General features: G+C 46.8%; 1 protein-coding gene across 1 annotated transcript in view; it reads left to right on the top strand.

Annotated features, from left to right (window-relative positions):
* Nucleotides 1-10,836, top strand: part of SLC37A3 (solute carrier family 37 member 3) — a 34,699-nt gene extending 23,863 nt beyond the window's left edge. Inside the window, exons 12-15 of the mRNA XM_035127398.3 lie at nucleotides 1,248-1,295; nucleotides 2,411-2,562; nucleotides 5,323-5,388; nucleotides 6,896-10,836. Coding sequence (XP_034983289.3) covers nucleotides 1,248-1,295; nucleotides 2,411-2,562; nucleotides 5,323-5,388; nucleotides 6,896-6,988 — 359 coding nt within the window. The 3' untranslated portion in view covers nucleotides 6,989-10,836. The remainder of the gene's footprint in view (nucleotides 1-1,247; nucleotides 1,296-2,410; nucleotides 2,563-5,322; nucleotides 5,389-6,895) is intronic.
* The last annotated feature ends 4,437 nt before the right edge of the window (nucleotides 10,837-15,273 follow it).

Genomic DNA, 15,273 nt, shown 5'->3' with positions numbered 1-15,273 from the left:
GGAGGCCAATTCTGGATCCACAAGTCCTTCCATGCGGGAGTTGATCACATTGTGGATTTGCCAAGCGTGCCTTCCTCTTAGCACGTTTCTCCCTTGCGTCCTGAAATCAAGTTTCTTCAAAGCCCATGACATCTTTGGTAAAGGCTGTTCTCCAACTGGAGCGCTCGCAGGCCAGTGTTTCCCAGTTGTCAGTGTTTATACTACATTTTTAAAGATTTACTGCTGGATCATCACCTTGCCGTGGTGAGTGGGCTTGCATATTCCTATGACCCTTGTGAGCGAAGCCATCGGGAATCTCGTAAATTTTTATAACACTGCTATGATACTGATAGTTTTGGTTTCAATTCCTTCCCTTAAAAAAATAATGATTTTTTTTGCTCATTTTCTAAATAGGCTGTGAAAAAGTAAATAAACTTACAAGATGCCAAAGCATTTGTATCCCTAGAGTTATCCAAAAGAATTAAACAAAAGAAAACAGAGACATGTACTTGTTTCAGAGTCCTTCCTAATGGTTCTGTTCTTCAGAATTCATCCAAAACAGGCAGTCGTTCGAAGAGTTTTGAGGACCCAAGTTTGCTATGGATCTTTCCATATGTCTGGATATCATTTTCAATCCCTTTCCTAATGATCAAAAGGACTGATGTGATTCCAGCAGTTCACTGGCCCATACAGTGGTACCTTGGTTCTCGAAGTTCGATCTGTTCTGGGAGTCCATTCGATTCCCGAAACTGTTCAAAAACCAAGGCGTGGCTTCCGATTGGCTGCAGGACCTTCCTGCACTCAATGGGAAGCTGTGTTGGACATTCGGCTTCCGAAAAACGTTTGCAAACTGGAACACTGACTTTCGGGTTTGCGGCATTCGGGAGCCGACTTGTTTGACAGCTAAGCCGTTCAGGAACCACATTGCCACTGTACTAGCCTTCTTTCAATGTCATGTCCCATTGCCTTGCCCAGGTTGAGTTTTTGGTTGGTTTTGAGGACATAAGAAGAGTGCTGCTGGATCAAGCTAGTTTCCCAGATAACCTTGGTGAAGCAGCTTTAATGATCAGCTTCTCATTTCTTCCTGGTCTTTTCAGACTCGTGCCAAAGGGTAGTTACAAACTTGAAGCATTTCTTTCTTCTCTTCATCTCGGAGGTGGCAGGTCCGAGCCCCATGTTGGGCAAAAGATCCCTGCATTGCAGATGATCCTCATGGCCCCTTCCAACTCTTACAATTCAGTGATTCTATGATTCCTTTCTTTTTCTAGGTTCACCAAACAACAAACTCATCAATGCGGTTCTCATGGCAATAACAGGTAAGGGGAAAAGTGCTGTGGCTGGACACAAGGCAGATCTCATCCTGCCATCTGTATTGGAGTATAAACGTGTGATTTGTTAGGTTTCTAGCACAGTGCAATTCTCACCTGGCCCTAGCTAGGTGGGGATGGTGCAATGTATTCTCTTCTCCTTTCCTCTCGTGGAGATAGACCAGATGGGCTAGAGCAGGGATAGCCAACATGGCATTCTTCAGATGTTGCTGCATCACAGCTCTCTCCATCCTTGACCATTGGCCAGGCTGGAGGACGTCACATAGGGAGACGTTGCATTGGCTTACCTGTAAGCCAGCCTTTCTTGACTGATTTGTTGCATACACAAACCTGCCAATTTGGGATAAAGGCTCATGCCTGCAGTGAAGGTGACTTTAATCCACACAAGTTTATTCCGTAATAAATGCTTCATTCTTTAAGGTGCTGCAAGGTTCTTGTGATTTGTGAAGGAGCCATAAAAAAAAAAATAACACATGATTTTTGCATAATCTTGGAACTCCCTGCTTTTCAGTTGAGTCATTTCGATTAAAGGTGCCTTCATGGGATGTGAGGGGCAAGGGATATCGCGAAGCCCCTCCCCTCCTGAGTTCCAGCCCAGCCCCGAGCGAGGCTGAAAAGAGGGAAAGCTCCAGCTCAAGTGGGGAAACAGGAAGTGGTGTCCAAGGCTCTGGCAGGGTAGAAGAGCCATCGTCCCAGGTGGGACAGGAAGGGGGAAGGAAGGGGGGCAAACCAGTCCCCCCAACTCCGGAACTGCGCAGAAAGCGTCGGGGGAAGAGGATGGGTCTCCCCAAGTTGTTATGCTGGCGCAAGACGCGCCAAAAGCCACTTGGAGGTTCTGATTCAAGCTGAACAGATGTGTCTTTGTAAATAGCACTGCCATCAGCACTGTAAATACTCAGCACCAATAAAAGATAAAATGCAGAGCTGTGTAGAGTCGTTACTCTGAAGTAGCCCACTCCGGCCACCGTGACATGGGTATTTGTAGGGTATATAGCAGGGTTAACAAGTTCAGATGAAAAACGTTTTGGCTTCCTAACAGAGACTGGGCCCATCCTTTGCAGTGGTCTCAATTCTTTCCTTTAATCTCTTTCCATGGTCCTTAGGCTTTTTCATCGGAGGCCCTTCCAATATGATCAGTTCCGCCATTTCTGCAGACCTGGGGCGTCAGGAGATGGTGAAAGGAAGCAGCGAGGCTCTGGCGACTGTGACGGGGATTGTGGATGGGACTGGGAGCATTGGAGCTGCTGTGGGCCAGGTGAGATTCAGAAGGGTTCAGAAGCACCTGTTAAAAAATTTACCTGAGAAAGGATCAAAGAGCAGAAGGCTCTGATATTCCACATTTTTTAAAGGGTCAAATGGGCTGCCAGAGGGTTTTAAGATTTAGCCACCGCGAAGATCTTCGTTCCGGTAACATCGATCCTGATGAAAAATATTGTACGGCTAGAGAAGGGCAGCCCAAAAGTTCAAGTGACTGGAGCTATTCCACCTACAAGGAAAAGTTACAAAGTTAGGAGGTTAGGATAAAAAGGTGAGTAAAAGGTGGAGACGTGAGAGATGTATAAAATTATCCATGGAGAAAGTGGTTAGGGAGAATCATCGTATCATCCCATAGTAGCATTGGTAGGGATCCTGAGAGTCCTCTAGTCCAGTCTTTCTCAACCTTTTTTGGGCCACGGCACACTTGTTCCATGAAAAAAATCACGAGGCACACCACCATTAAAAAAGTTAAAAAATTTAACTCTGTGCCGCCCTATATTATAATTATGACTGTAAGAAACACTTGCCAAATATTGCTTTCCGGCGGGTCAGTGCTGTATATTGGCGGCCGCCAGGCACGTGACAATGCAAATCGCCCTTCTCGTCGCCGCACGTCGCCGCACACCAGCCAGCGTCTCGCGGCACACTAGTGTGCCGCAGAACAGCGGTTGAGAAACGCTGCTCTAGTCCAACCCCCTGCAATGCAGGAAGTTTCTGATGGTGTTCTCCTCCTGAGAGACTCCTTAAAATTCTGTAGAAACCAGAGGCACTTGGATGTGTCTGTGATGGCGTTACTAAGGCCCTGCGTAACAGGAGCAGAGAAGTGCAAGCCAAAGAGAACACAGGGCGAACTGGGGAAATGTTCGTATGGCACCAGACTGCAGCTAACATTCTGGCAAAGGTAACCATTACGGTTTCCGTAATGGAGTGCCAAGGAGCCTGCTGGGACCGGAGTTCACGTCTTTCTTTGTAAGTAGGTTTTGAATTGGCCCCAGGGAGCATTCCAGCAACTTATCCGTGGCGCTGATCTGCGGGAGGGGGAAGGAAATTCCCTCTTGGCTTTGCGCTGTCTCTGGAGTGCCTTTCGCTTATAAGAAGCGGACGCCTCTCCTCTCCGATCAAGGCAGCGTGAGGATTCTCAGATGATCCTCTTGCCTGAAGATCACAATGGCAAGCATCCTCTTTAGAATTCCAGTTCTTTAACCCCGCTGCTCTCCAGTTTTTGAACTTCAACCCATTCCTGAAGGAACGGGGGTGGGGTGGGGCTTTTTTGTGTCTGATGAATCGCATCCTCCGCTTCTTTCTCTACCTGAGGTTGCCGTTATCTCTTGACAATGTATCTCCATAGCAACCAGCTGAGATTCCGCAAGCAGGGCTGTCTTCCATAGTGGGAAGCTAACAGCAGGAGTATGCCAAACATCTTGGAAAAGAGAGAGGCTTAAAGGCTGCATGTGAGGCGCTTGACCTTTCCCAACCCCACTGCACACACCCCATTGAACGTGTCGGGGTCCACGGCGATGTAAAAGACATACTTTGGGGCAGAATCTCAGGATAAGCACTTGGTTTCGTTTCTGAAGAGGGATGAAGCTGCTCTACTCTGCATCTAGGCCAAGGAAAAATGTTCTGCCCGCCTAAAACAGGGGTGAGGAACCTTTTTCAGCCCGAGGACCACATTGCCTTCCGGGGGGGGGGGCACATGACGGTGGTGGTTAAGGCCAAAGGCCAAAGTAAGCAAAGCAACAATAGCAAATGTTGCTTTTGCAGAGTGGATTCGTCTCCACACACACTCACACCCTCTCTCCCCACTGTCCAGGCATTGCCAGAGTTGAAGGACACATTCCAGTGGGACAGGTGAGGGGTGTGACCTGGGGAGAGGAGGTGGACCTGGAGAAGGTCCCAAGAGTCAGATAGAAAGGCCTTGGTCAGGGGGTGTTTTTGGGCCCTGAGCCCAGATGCTCCTGCCCCTGCTCTGCTGTTAGCCCCTCTGAGTTCCCTTTATTTAAGAGAAAAGCAGGATAGAAAATGTTCGAGATGAATGAATATCCTTACTAAATGGAGACTCTTAATCTCAGGGTTGTGGGTTCAAGCTCCACGTTGGGCAAAAGATTCCTGCATTGCAGGGGGTTGGTTCCCTTCCAATTCTACGATTCTAAATGAAGACATCTCTGTTTGTACCATGTCAACTTTTCTGCCAGTTCTGTTAGTTGTATGTCTTTTATTATACTGAGAAGGAAAGAGTCCCTCACTTCTTCAGGGGTTCTTCTTCTGCCACAGCCTCTGGTTAACCCTGGATTGTGGCAGTAACTCAGAGGTTAGAGCAAATTTGAAAGGTTATATTTAAGGATTATCATGTTTAAGAATTGATATCTGATTTGGTTCGTTTTTCCTCTCTTTCTCCCCCCCCCCCCTGCACATTTCCACCCCTCTACATCTTGTCTGTTAGATTTTGAGCCTGCAAGCGGAGGCTCTGCTGTTTTTTAAATCTCTCTGCAGCACCTACAAAATTGTATGCACTGTATAAATGATTGATAAATAATAATGCCAACAGGCCTTTGGGGGATTGCAGCAAAGTTTGTAAGATGAAACCTGACAGCTTTGGAGGCAAGGAGTAGCCACATGAGGAGGTGCTGGGTTGTGTTTTGAATAAGGAAAAGCAAGAGGGACATAACATATGGGGAGGAGGAGAGAGTGAAAAGTCTCTTGTTGTTCTCCACCCCTTGATAGCCTTAATAGCTCTCATATTTTCTTCCCTTTTCAGTCACTGGTATCTTTGATTCACGATAAATTGGAATGGATGTCGGTTTTCTATTTCTTCAGCCTGATGGTAAGAGCCCTGGGTTGTTTTTTTACTTGAAACTGATGCAACGTTGGCTTTTTAGATTAAAGATACTAAAGATTTGTATTGCGCTTTCAAGTGTTCAGATACGCTTCACGTAGCACTTCATGTCTCTTCTCTGCTTCACATTCAAACTGCTATAAATTCACAGCAACCAAATGAGGTAGGTGAGCATCAGTATGAGAACAATAGATGTGGAGGCTGACAGTGTTTGGGTGGGACGGGGAAATGGGGGCAGGTATGATGGATTGCCCCACCTGTTCTTTTTATTCACCCCCCTTCATTGCTTCCCACAAAGCCATTGGGAAAAAATGCAAATTTACTTAAGACAGGTTGATACAAGTCGGGAAACCACAAGCAGAGAGTCTTATGCTCATCTAGAGAAGGTAGGCATGCTGGGAGAGATTCCCACAGTCACTGTTTCAAGACTTGACCTCATTGCCATTTAAGCCTCTCAAAATGTGGTCCTTTGGTCAGATTTCTTCCACTGCCTCCTGCCTACATGGCACATGTTATTTCATCCTAAACATTCCTCGTGTGAAATTGGGACACTTCCTTTTTGTGTTTGAATTGCGTCCTGTGCAGCAGTAATGTGAAAATTTGTCCCTCCGAAAATTGGTTGACCTTGGCCTGTAATTGATTTACCACTGCCGCTATAATTTATTGCATTTGTTGGTAGCTTTCTTTGCCCCCCCCTCCCAAAAATATCTAAGTGACATAGCGCAATAAAATACAGAGAGGGCAGAGGGCCTTCTCGGTAGTGGCACCCGCCCTGTGGAACACCCTCCCACTAGATGTCAAAAAGAAAAATAACTACCAGACTTTTAGGGGACATCTGAAGGCAGCTCTGTTTAGGGAAGCTTTTAATTTTTAAGAAATTAGTGTATTTTAATATTTCTGTTGGAAGCCGCCCCGAGTGGCTGGGGAAACCCAGCCAGATTCCGGGGGGGGGGTATAAATAATAAATTATTATTATTATTAAGAATGTGTTTGAAGGCCTTACTGCATTTTCAGGCTGAAATCCACTACAGGCTTACAAGCCTCATTGAACATTGTGAGGCTGATGTTTGAGTCAATGCACACAAAATTGTGCTGTACAAACATTTTAGGGTGCCTGGGCGAAAAGAGGGAAATGGATGAAATGCAGGTGTAACAAATGCACACACTATACGAGCACACTCTCCATGGAATCATGCCTATATGTGTGTTTCACTTACGGGGAATAGCTCAGTGGCAAAGTATATTCTTCATCTGCAAAAGTCTCAGTTCCATCCCTGGCGTTGCCAGTTAAAAGGGATTGCATACATGGTAGGGAAAGTCTTTGCCAAAGAGCTGCTGCCAGTCCAGCATGGCCAGCACTGGATTTAGACAGACCCTGGTGCAAGGCAGCTTCCTTGTTTTCACCACTGTGTGTGAAATGGGGAACAAATACCACAATGGCATTGAACCAGTGTGCAGCCATGCTAACATCCTTAACCCCCTTTTCTTCTCGCAGATCGGTTTAACGGTGCTCTTCATCACACCTTTAATAGTAAATGAAATAAAGACGCTGCGGGCAGAGAGGCGTTTGCGCAGGTTGGCTGGCTGACCTCCCCCCCTCTCTGCGCCACTCAATGGAACTGTCCAAGGAAGGACCACTAAGCGGAGGGGAGTTTCAGGACCTCAAGCAGCTAACGTTTACTTTGTCATTTACACCCGCGGTTGATGGCCGCAAAAGAATTTGCTGCTGCGAAGTTTGCGTCTGAATGCCCTAACACCATCGGAAGATACGCTGCAGCCGCCTGCAACCTGGAGGCGTCTTATGTTTATAGGGCTTGCAGAACTGGCCAGAGAGACATTCTCCCCACCCCTTAGTTTTACCTCCGGTTCTTTCTTGGAGCCAGTTTCGGCAATCACCAGGATCAAATCTTAAAACTCATCCGGACTACAACATTTTGGGCTGCAGGTGGGTGATCTCAGCTTTGAATATGCCCTCCACAAAATAAATCTTGCGGGTAGAAAATGAGCAAATCCAAGAGAGGAGTTCAAATCTGCTGTCTCCCTATTATGCTAATTGTCTCACCACCACCACCTGCAGCCTGAGATGGAACAATCTGGGGCACGCCTCTCCATTTGCTGATAACTTTATAAACTGACTCTTTATCAGTTGCTTGTAAATTACATCTGGACACCTGACAGCAGCCAGATAGCTACAACTGACACCCCCTTTTTGCAGGGTTTTTTTTACAGCAAAGTCAGGGGAAAGCTGTTTCATTACTTGACACTATAAATCAGGCTTGGGCCAGTCCGGTGCAGGGTTTTGGTGTGTGTGTATGTGTGTGTTGTAAACGCGTTGTGCCAAGCACCTGCCTCCTGGTTTCTACCTGGCCCTGTATTTACAAAATACACAGCAGGAACCTTTGGAAGCAGCCCAGGTCCTTAGCCCGCTTGCGTATAAAGAATGGTGGTTGTGTTTTTATTTTGATTTATGAATGTTTGTCCTGTCCAAGTTGCCTGTGTTAATTTAACCTGTCTTAACAGTGCAGTTGCATTCCATACTTGATTTATTCTTCTCTTAACTGCCTGATGTGCGAGAATGAGGCTGCGTCTCTGGAAGAGTTGCAAAGCCAAATATTTCACAGAGGAGGGTGATAATCAAAAGTTTTACCGGAGTCCTTAAAATTTAGGGTGTTAGGAGTTTGAATGGGCTTAAGAGCAATCAAAAGGGAAGGGTTAATCATCCGATATTGTCCCTGTCCAATCAGCTGGGGTGATTTATACTTTTCAGTATCCTGCGAGAGAAGTAAAGACCTACAATTTCTCATTAGGGAGTCATCCAAGTCACGACCCTGACAGAGTGGTCCGAGTGATCCTTGGGCCGGCACCAAAGGCATTATAAGGACAGAAAAGAGCGCAGACTTTCTAGGTTGAGGTCTTCCCTTCTCCATAATCTCTAGTTCAACTAGGCTAGCATCCTGATGTCACACTGAGCACCGCTCTTGCCTTGCTAGCAGCAACCAATGCTCTAGAATGAGAGCAGGGAAGTGCTCAGTTTAGCGGTGCCGGGGCTTGAGGCAAATCGATCTAGATGTTAAAAGCAGGGAAGAGGAGAGCTCAGCTGGTTTTGGCATGTCCTTTTGCTTAAGGTCTAGGTCTGCCCTGGGAGTTCAGGGCATGGGAGTAGAAGGCCCACTGGGCGCTGAATGATACCCGTTGCCAAATCCAATGCTGTGTCTGCCTAGTTATGTGACATCAGCACGGGGCATCTGCGTGTAAAAAAGTCAGTGTACATAGGCTCGTTTCAAGCAACGACTTCCCCGGGTTTTGTTTAGCAAAGCAGTGTGCTGTCCGTTCCCAGGTGTCTTCAGAGTTTTACCCAAATAAGCTCTGTTCATTATGACCGTGGGATAATGGGCACCTATGGGATAGATCTGTGGGTTTCTGTGGTTTGATCCAGCTCACTGCTTGCTACCTTACCTGTTCTTTGATTGGATTTGGTGGCAGGGAAAGGGTCAGCATAGATTGCAAAAAGGAGAGATTATTTGTTTAAATTGGATCTAAAAAATGCGCCACAAAATTCTTTGGGTCACTTGGGACTGTCAAACCTTCAACCCACCTCAGAAAACCTTACTTAACTCTGTGCCTGCTGACTTGGGTGCCTCCTTGCCGGTGAATTTTCACCCCAGTTTGCTTTGTGCGCTGCTGAGACTGAAGGGGAAGAAACACTTAATTGTTAAGGCATGAATTTGAGGGGGGAAGGGATTATTTTTTCTCTGTTCTTTTTCTAATAATGCCTTTATAGAAACTTAATGTACAGTGATATCTTTTTTAAAAAAGAAAAAATATATGTTTTTATTTATGAATGTCATTGTTGAATCATGTTACGGCTACCTTAAAGGCCTCTCCTTGACTTGTGTCGCTCAACTGCTCTGTACGCCTTCCCAGCAGTGTGTTGCTCAGTTCTACCATCTTCTGTATTTGGTGGGCTTGATTCCTAGGTGTCTCCTTAAAAAAAGAAAAGACTTCTCTCCCCCCCTCCCACATTTTAAAACATTATTTCCCCTTTGCTTTTAGTTTGGAGAGCAGCTTTCTCCAGCCTGGTGACGGCCACACGTGTAGAAAAGATTTTATATGCCCTGAAGAGAAACCAGAGTGTACCTCCAAACGCCTGGGACTACTGTTCCCATCAGCCCCTGCCAGTACTGTGGTGGCTGGGACTGAAGGGGTTGTGGTCCAAAACATCTGGGTAGCACCACGTTGGCAAAGGCTGTGTGAGTGGTAGGGAGGCCTTGCTCCTTCCCACTCGGCTGCAGCATCAGGCAGTCTGTGGTACTTCACGCTTCCACTTTTGCTTTTATCCCTGAGGTACTTTTTAAAAGACGCTGACGTGGCCTAATAGGAAAGCCACAAGCTCCAGTGTTTGAGCCAACATGGCGCCCTGCAGACACTGCTGGATGGCGTCTGCCGCCATCATTGTCCCTTAGCCGTGCTGGCTGGAGCAAAAGGGAGTCTAGCAACGTCTGCAGGGCACTGTGTTGGCACAACCTCCAATTTTTTTATTTTACCTTTCAGGATGGTACCATACACACTTCCATTCTCCCCTCCCTCCAAAAAAGATATTTGGTAGCTTGATTGAGAAGATCCACAAAGAGCAGGGTCTTTGACGTAGATCCAGTACTTTGTTCTGCTCCCTGCTTGGCTGGGGGGGGGGAGCAGTTGTGTGAGAACTGCCTCAGAAATTCAAGATGGCCGCCCACATGGTTTTGCCTTACTAGGGCTGAAGGCAGACAGCAGCGCTAACCTGTGGGGGAAGTGATTTTTGACACACTTGATCCCTGTCATGTGATGGAGATATGGGGGCGGTGCTCCTTGGCCACACTGCCTCCAGTCCCTCACTGTTGCCCCTCCCACAGCCTTCGCACGTGGTGAAGGCTGAATATCTCTTGTCGGGGAGACTGGCGTGCGCATGCCAGCTCCCCGCACAATTTGGGAAACCCCGGAAGAGTAGAAAAGGCTCTCCTCTCCGAAAGATGCTCCTTCCAACTTGGAGAGTGCAGCAGGGTGGGTTAGGGCTGAGATAGCGTGCCTGTCCCTGCATCCCTAGCTAGGGCTATATTCCAAGGAAATAAGTGTGCTCAATCCACTTCTGCCACACTGCGAAGGTCTGCCTTGAGCCCACATAGCTGTAAGCTTCAGCACAAGCGGTTGGGCTCCACCCTACATTAGACCTCTTGCAAGGCAATCCTTTTCAAAGACTTGACACCTGGCTGTTCCAGGGGTGCTTCGAAACACTGCCCTCGCTTAACTGACAACCAGTTAGACACTTTACCTCTCCCTGCCCCCCCCCCCCAGTATTACTGTTCGATACACACTGCTTTGTGTCAATTGGGGAAACGCTGTCAACTTTCCAAATTGGTTTTCACATGAATAAATTATTTTTTGGCAAATTGGAAGAAATCTGTTTGTTTACATTCTGTTTAGATTGCACCAAATTGTGTGACCATTTCAGAGGTCGGTGTTGTGACAGGATGCGGTGAAGACTGCGAAGAACAGCTTGTTTTTACAAGCGATCAGTCGTCCTGTACAGACTTTTTTCTTCCGTTCGCAGTGGGGAATTACAAGTGAGCCTCCCCTCTCTGTGCACCAGATGTCAAATTGGCTATCATATTTGTAGGATTTGACTGTTGGGCGCTAGGACCTGGGGTGGGAAGCTCAGTGGGTGACCTTGGGTCAGGCACAGTCCCTCAGCCTAACCTGCCTTGAAGGCTTGCGATGATAACAGGGGAAGTAGGAGAGAACCATGTACATTGCCTTGAGATCTTTGGAAGAAAAGTGGCATATATAAATGTAATATAGCCCATACAAATAGCTTCATGGATGTATCAACCAGCCTTTTAAAAAAGTCCAAAGGAATTAATAAATGCAGTATATATAGGATTTTTTTGGGGGGGGGGAATAAATGAAAAGAATGACAGCTATCAACCAAAGTTGTAACTAAAATGACTACCAATCACAAAGGTGTTCTTAAAAGGTATAGGGCTAATTACGTTTTATGGTGCACACATGATGCTGTTTTGGACCCAGGTGGCGCTGTGGTTAAACCACTGAGCCTAGGGCTTGCTGATCAGAAGGTCAGCGGTTCGAATCCCTGTGACGGGGTGAGCTCCCGTTGCTCTGTCCCAGCTCCTGCCAACCTAGCAGTTCGAAAGCCCATCAAAATGCAAGTACTGTAGATAAATAGGTACTTCTACAGCGGAAAGGTAAACGGCGTTTCCATGTGCTGCTCTGGTTTGCCAGAAGCGGCTTTGTCATGCTGGCCACATGACCTGGAAGCTATACGCTGGCTCCCTCGGCCAATAATGCGAGATGAGCGCGCAACCCCAGAGTCTGTCACGACTGGACCTAATGGTCAGGGGTCCCCCCCCTCTGCATCTACACGTGTAGACCTCTGCAAACATCCAATATATGGACATAATGCATGCACAGCTGGTGGACATGACGCTAACCCAGTCCCCTATCCTATTTAGCAATAATGTCTCTGTATCAGGCAAAGCAACATTATTTTGCTTTCACGTATGTATACCCCGCTGTATCTCAAAGGCTTGGGATGGCTGAGTCTTCTTTAGCATTGCCATTTCCCCCTAAGGAGACTTTAAAAGCCGTGTGACGTGGAAACAGTCAAGAGGTATAGCCTTCCAGTGTCGAAATCTTTGTTGGGGAAAGGTTAAGCCTCCTAATGTCTCTGTTATGTAGCTATTAAAAGGCCTGGGGGTTGGGAGGGAGCAACCCTACAGTAATTAGAATATGATACAGTACTTGAATGCAAATGTGAGTAGGTCTGCAAGCGGAGTTAAAGGGTGGGTTGTGGCCTTTCCAGTTTCTAGGATGCTACTGGACTCCAAACTCCCATCAGCCCCAGCCAGCATGGTAAATGGTTAGTGATGATGGGAGTTCTAGTCCAGGAACAGCTAGAGGATGCCATGTTGGCTATGCCTGTTTTAGAGCAATAGATGGACACCTCTTGTTAGCTTGTGGCATAGGTCCAACAGTGCAGTTCAGCATACTTATCCCTGGAAAATCTTGCCTCCAGTTCCCAAGTCCATGTCCCAGTTATCAAGACTGTAGCAAGGCAGACCTATTGGAGCAAGGGTCCCCAGTCTTTTTGGGTCTAGAGGCATATTTGCAAGTCTGAGAAACTTGTGGGTGCCACAAAGTTGCCATTTCACAGAATTAAGTGGCAATGTTCAGAACAACCCTCTGGTTAGTCAAAACACCTACAAAATACAACTACAAATAAAGCGCACCACCCTATTAAAGTACAGATACATATTAACAATTGGGTGGCTCAAGGTAGATGCCAAGGGAGTGGGTATCTAAAGGCATTGTGGTACTTATGCCACACTGGTCACCGAATTACAGGATAGTGCCTGCAAAATCGTGGATGGGCAACAATATGCAATCCTTTGCTAAGGTGTGATATTTTTGCCATTGCTCAGCCTATAAAGTAGGAACTTGCAAAAGAGCTAAATACCCCAGTAAAAGTGTGGGTTGTGCATCTATATTTCTGTTGCCCCCATAAAACAAACTGCACAGAGGAGAAGAGGAGAACTGGATTTTGGCCCTCATCTTCACCAAATGTTTGATCAGTGTGTTTGCAGGTTTTTTGTTTGTTTTTTGTTTCTTAACAAGAGTGGCCCACATGTCCTTGGTTCGGGAACTTTGCCTTTTCGCCTCGATGGGAGTTGCTGCCAGGCAAAGGTTTCTGTAGAGTTTGGCTCGGATCCAAAGAGCTCTGCAGCGAGTTAGCGCATTGCACCCAGGGGGACAAAGTTTCACACTTTCCTGAATCGCAGTCCTTACGTGCCAAAGGGCAGAGAGCTGCTGAAATGCAGGACACACTTTGGGGAGTATATGTATTGTAGGGGGGAGGATTCTGTGGGGCATTCTTGGGAAGGCTGAGCTGCATTCTAGATCGGGATAGCCAATATGGTTCCCTCCATAAACGGAGTACAGTGTGGTGTAGTGGTTAGAGTGTTAAGACTAGGAACTGGGAGACTAGGGTTCAAATCCCCACTCGGCCAAACCTACCTTGCAGAGTTACTATGAGAACAAAATGTAGAGGGGGAAGTGTGTTTGTCAGCTTGGAGAAAAGGTGGGATAAAAATCCTCAACCCATGCTGGCTGAGGCTGATGGGAGCTGGTGTCCAATATCTGGAGGGCGTTCCCTTTCCTAGATCATGTTCAGAATTAGCCCCTTTTCAAAAAACAAGCACATGGAACCATCCCTCCTCTTACTGCTGCGTGCTAAATACTGCACTGTTAGCCTTTGTATTGGAACTTGCAGGATTATGGAGCACATTTTGAACCGATCATCTAGATAAGCCTTCACCTTTTCTGTTTCCCTCCCCCATTCTCAGAGTCCAGTAGCCCTGCAACCCAGTCATTATCTTGCCGCTTGTTGATCTGGCAGATTTCCTGCTCCGTTTCATAAGTTTGCTTTACCTAAGGAACAGAGGCTGTTGTGATTTATGGTTTCTGATAAGGCAGCCAAAACACATCTGATACTCTTGCCCCAGCCCCCATGTTTATCTGAGCTCGCAAATCGCTCCACTTCTGTTTCTTCATTTGTTAAGCTATTCCTCCATGCATATGCCTTGGCCTCAGAAATGTGTTGTTGCTGGAGAGCTTACTTATCACTCTATGTATCTATCTATGTTTAGAATGGGAGAGAAGGTTGCCTTGGTTTTTTTTTAGAGGCAGTTAACTCATGCCCATGTGTGCTCCATTACTTAGTAAAGAAAGCTCGCCTCTCTGGTAATTCCTCTTCTCAGAAAGTAGTCATGATATATTACATCCCTTGGGGCTTGCACAGAAGCCAGAACAGCTTAGCACTGTGAACTTTCTAACATATCATTCAGGCTGTATTTACTCTTTTGTTCACAAGGCAGCGTGTTGTAGCCATGAGCATGGCTGAGGAGACCCAGGTTCGAATCTCCCCTTACCCATGATGTTTGCTAGGTAACCAAAGGCCAGGCATTGCCTCTTAACTTAAGCTACCCTACCGGGGGGGGGGGGCGAGTTTCATGAGAAGAAGATGTAAGGGAGCCACTTAGGTATAATACCTGTCCATAATGGCATTTGTGTTGCAAGTATTCATTTTATTTACATAACGCCTGAAGTTGCCCGCTTTTTGTCTGTTTGGCTTCGTTTGTGTATCCATACAGTAAACGAAAATGATTAACATAAAGGGGGGAAAATAGAATTACTTGGCAGGTGAAAAAGTTTGCAGCCCTGGGCACCGAAGTCTTGTCTCTTGGCAAAGCAATCCGTTCCCCTGCTTCTACGGAGCAGCAATGAAAAAGAATCGCAGGGGCTGCATCTGATTGCTTAGATTGCTTCCACACAGCAGCAACCTGGGTGGGCCAGTGTATTCTCCCATCACAAGACTTATTCAGAATCATTTCTATAGGCACGGAAATAAAACCCTCCATCAAGGGAAGTTAAAAACGCTGGTGGCATGGAGTACTTCCCTTAATGTTCTTGTGTGTTGCCTTGAAAAGATCGTATTCCTGGCTACATGCAAAATTACCTTTGAGAGGGGGTGGGCATTCTCTTCAGTAGAGAGAGGCCCTTTACCCAGCAGTGTTGTAACTGGCCTTTTCTTCCTTCTGCTGCCAGCCAACAGGGTCAATGCATGAGGAGGGCTGCTGAAACTGGTCTTGTGTCCTCCTACTCCCCATAGATCAGCACTCACAGTCCACGGACAGCACTTGACACACTTTGCAGCTGCTCTGGGCACAAGCTAGGATGAGGTTAAAGGTGAAGGTACCCCTGACCGTTGGGTCCAGTCGCGGACAACTCTGGGGTTGCGCGCTCATCTCACTCTATAGGCCG

The sequence above is a fragment of the Zootoca vivipara genome, chromosome 9, assembly GCF_965207765.1.
Source record: "Zootoca vivipara chromosome 9, rZooViv2.hap1.1, whole genome shotgun sequence".
Lineage (NCBI taxonomy): Eukaryota > Metazoa > Chordata > Lepidosauria > Squamata > Lacertidae > Zootoca > Zootoca vivipara.
Note: the sequence above shows the minus strand (reverse complement) of the source record. Positions and strands in the feature narration are given on the sequence as shown.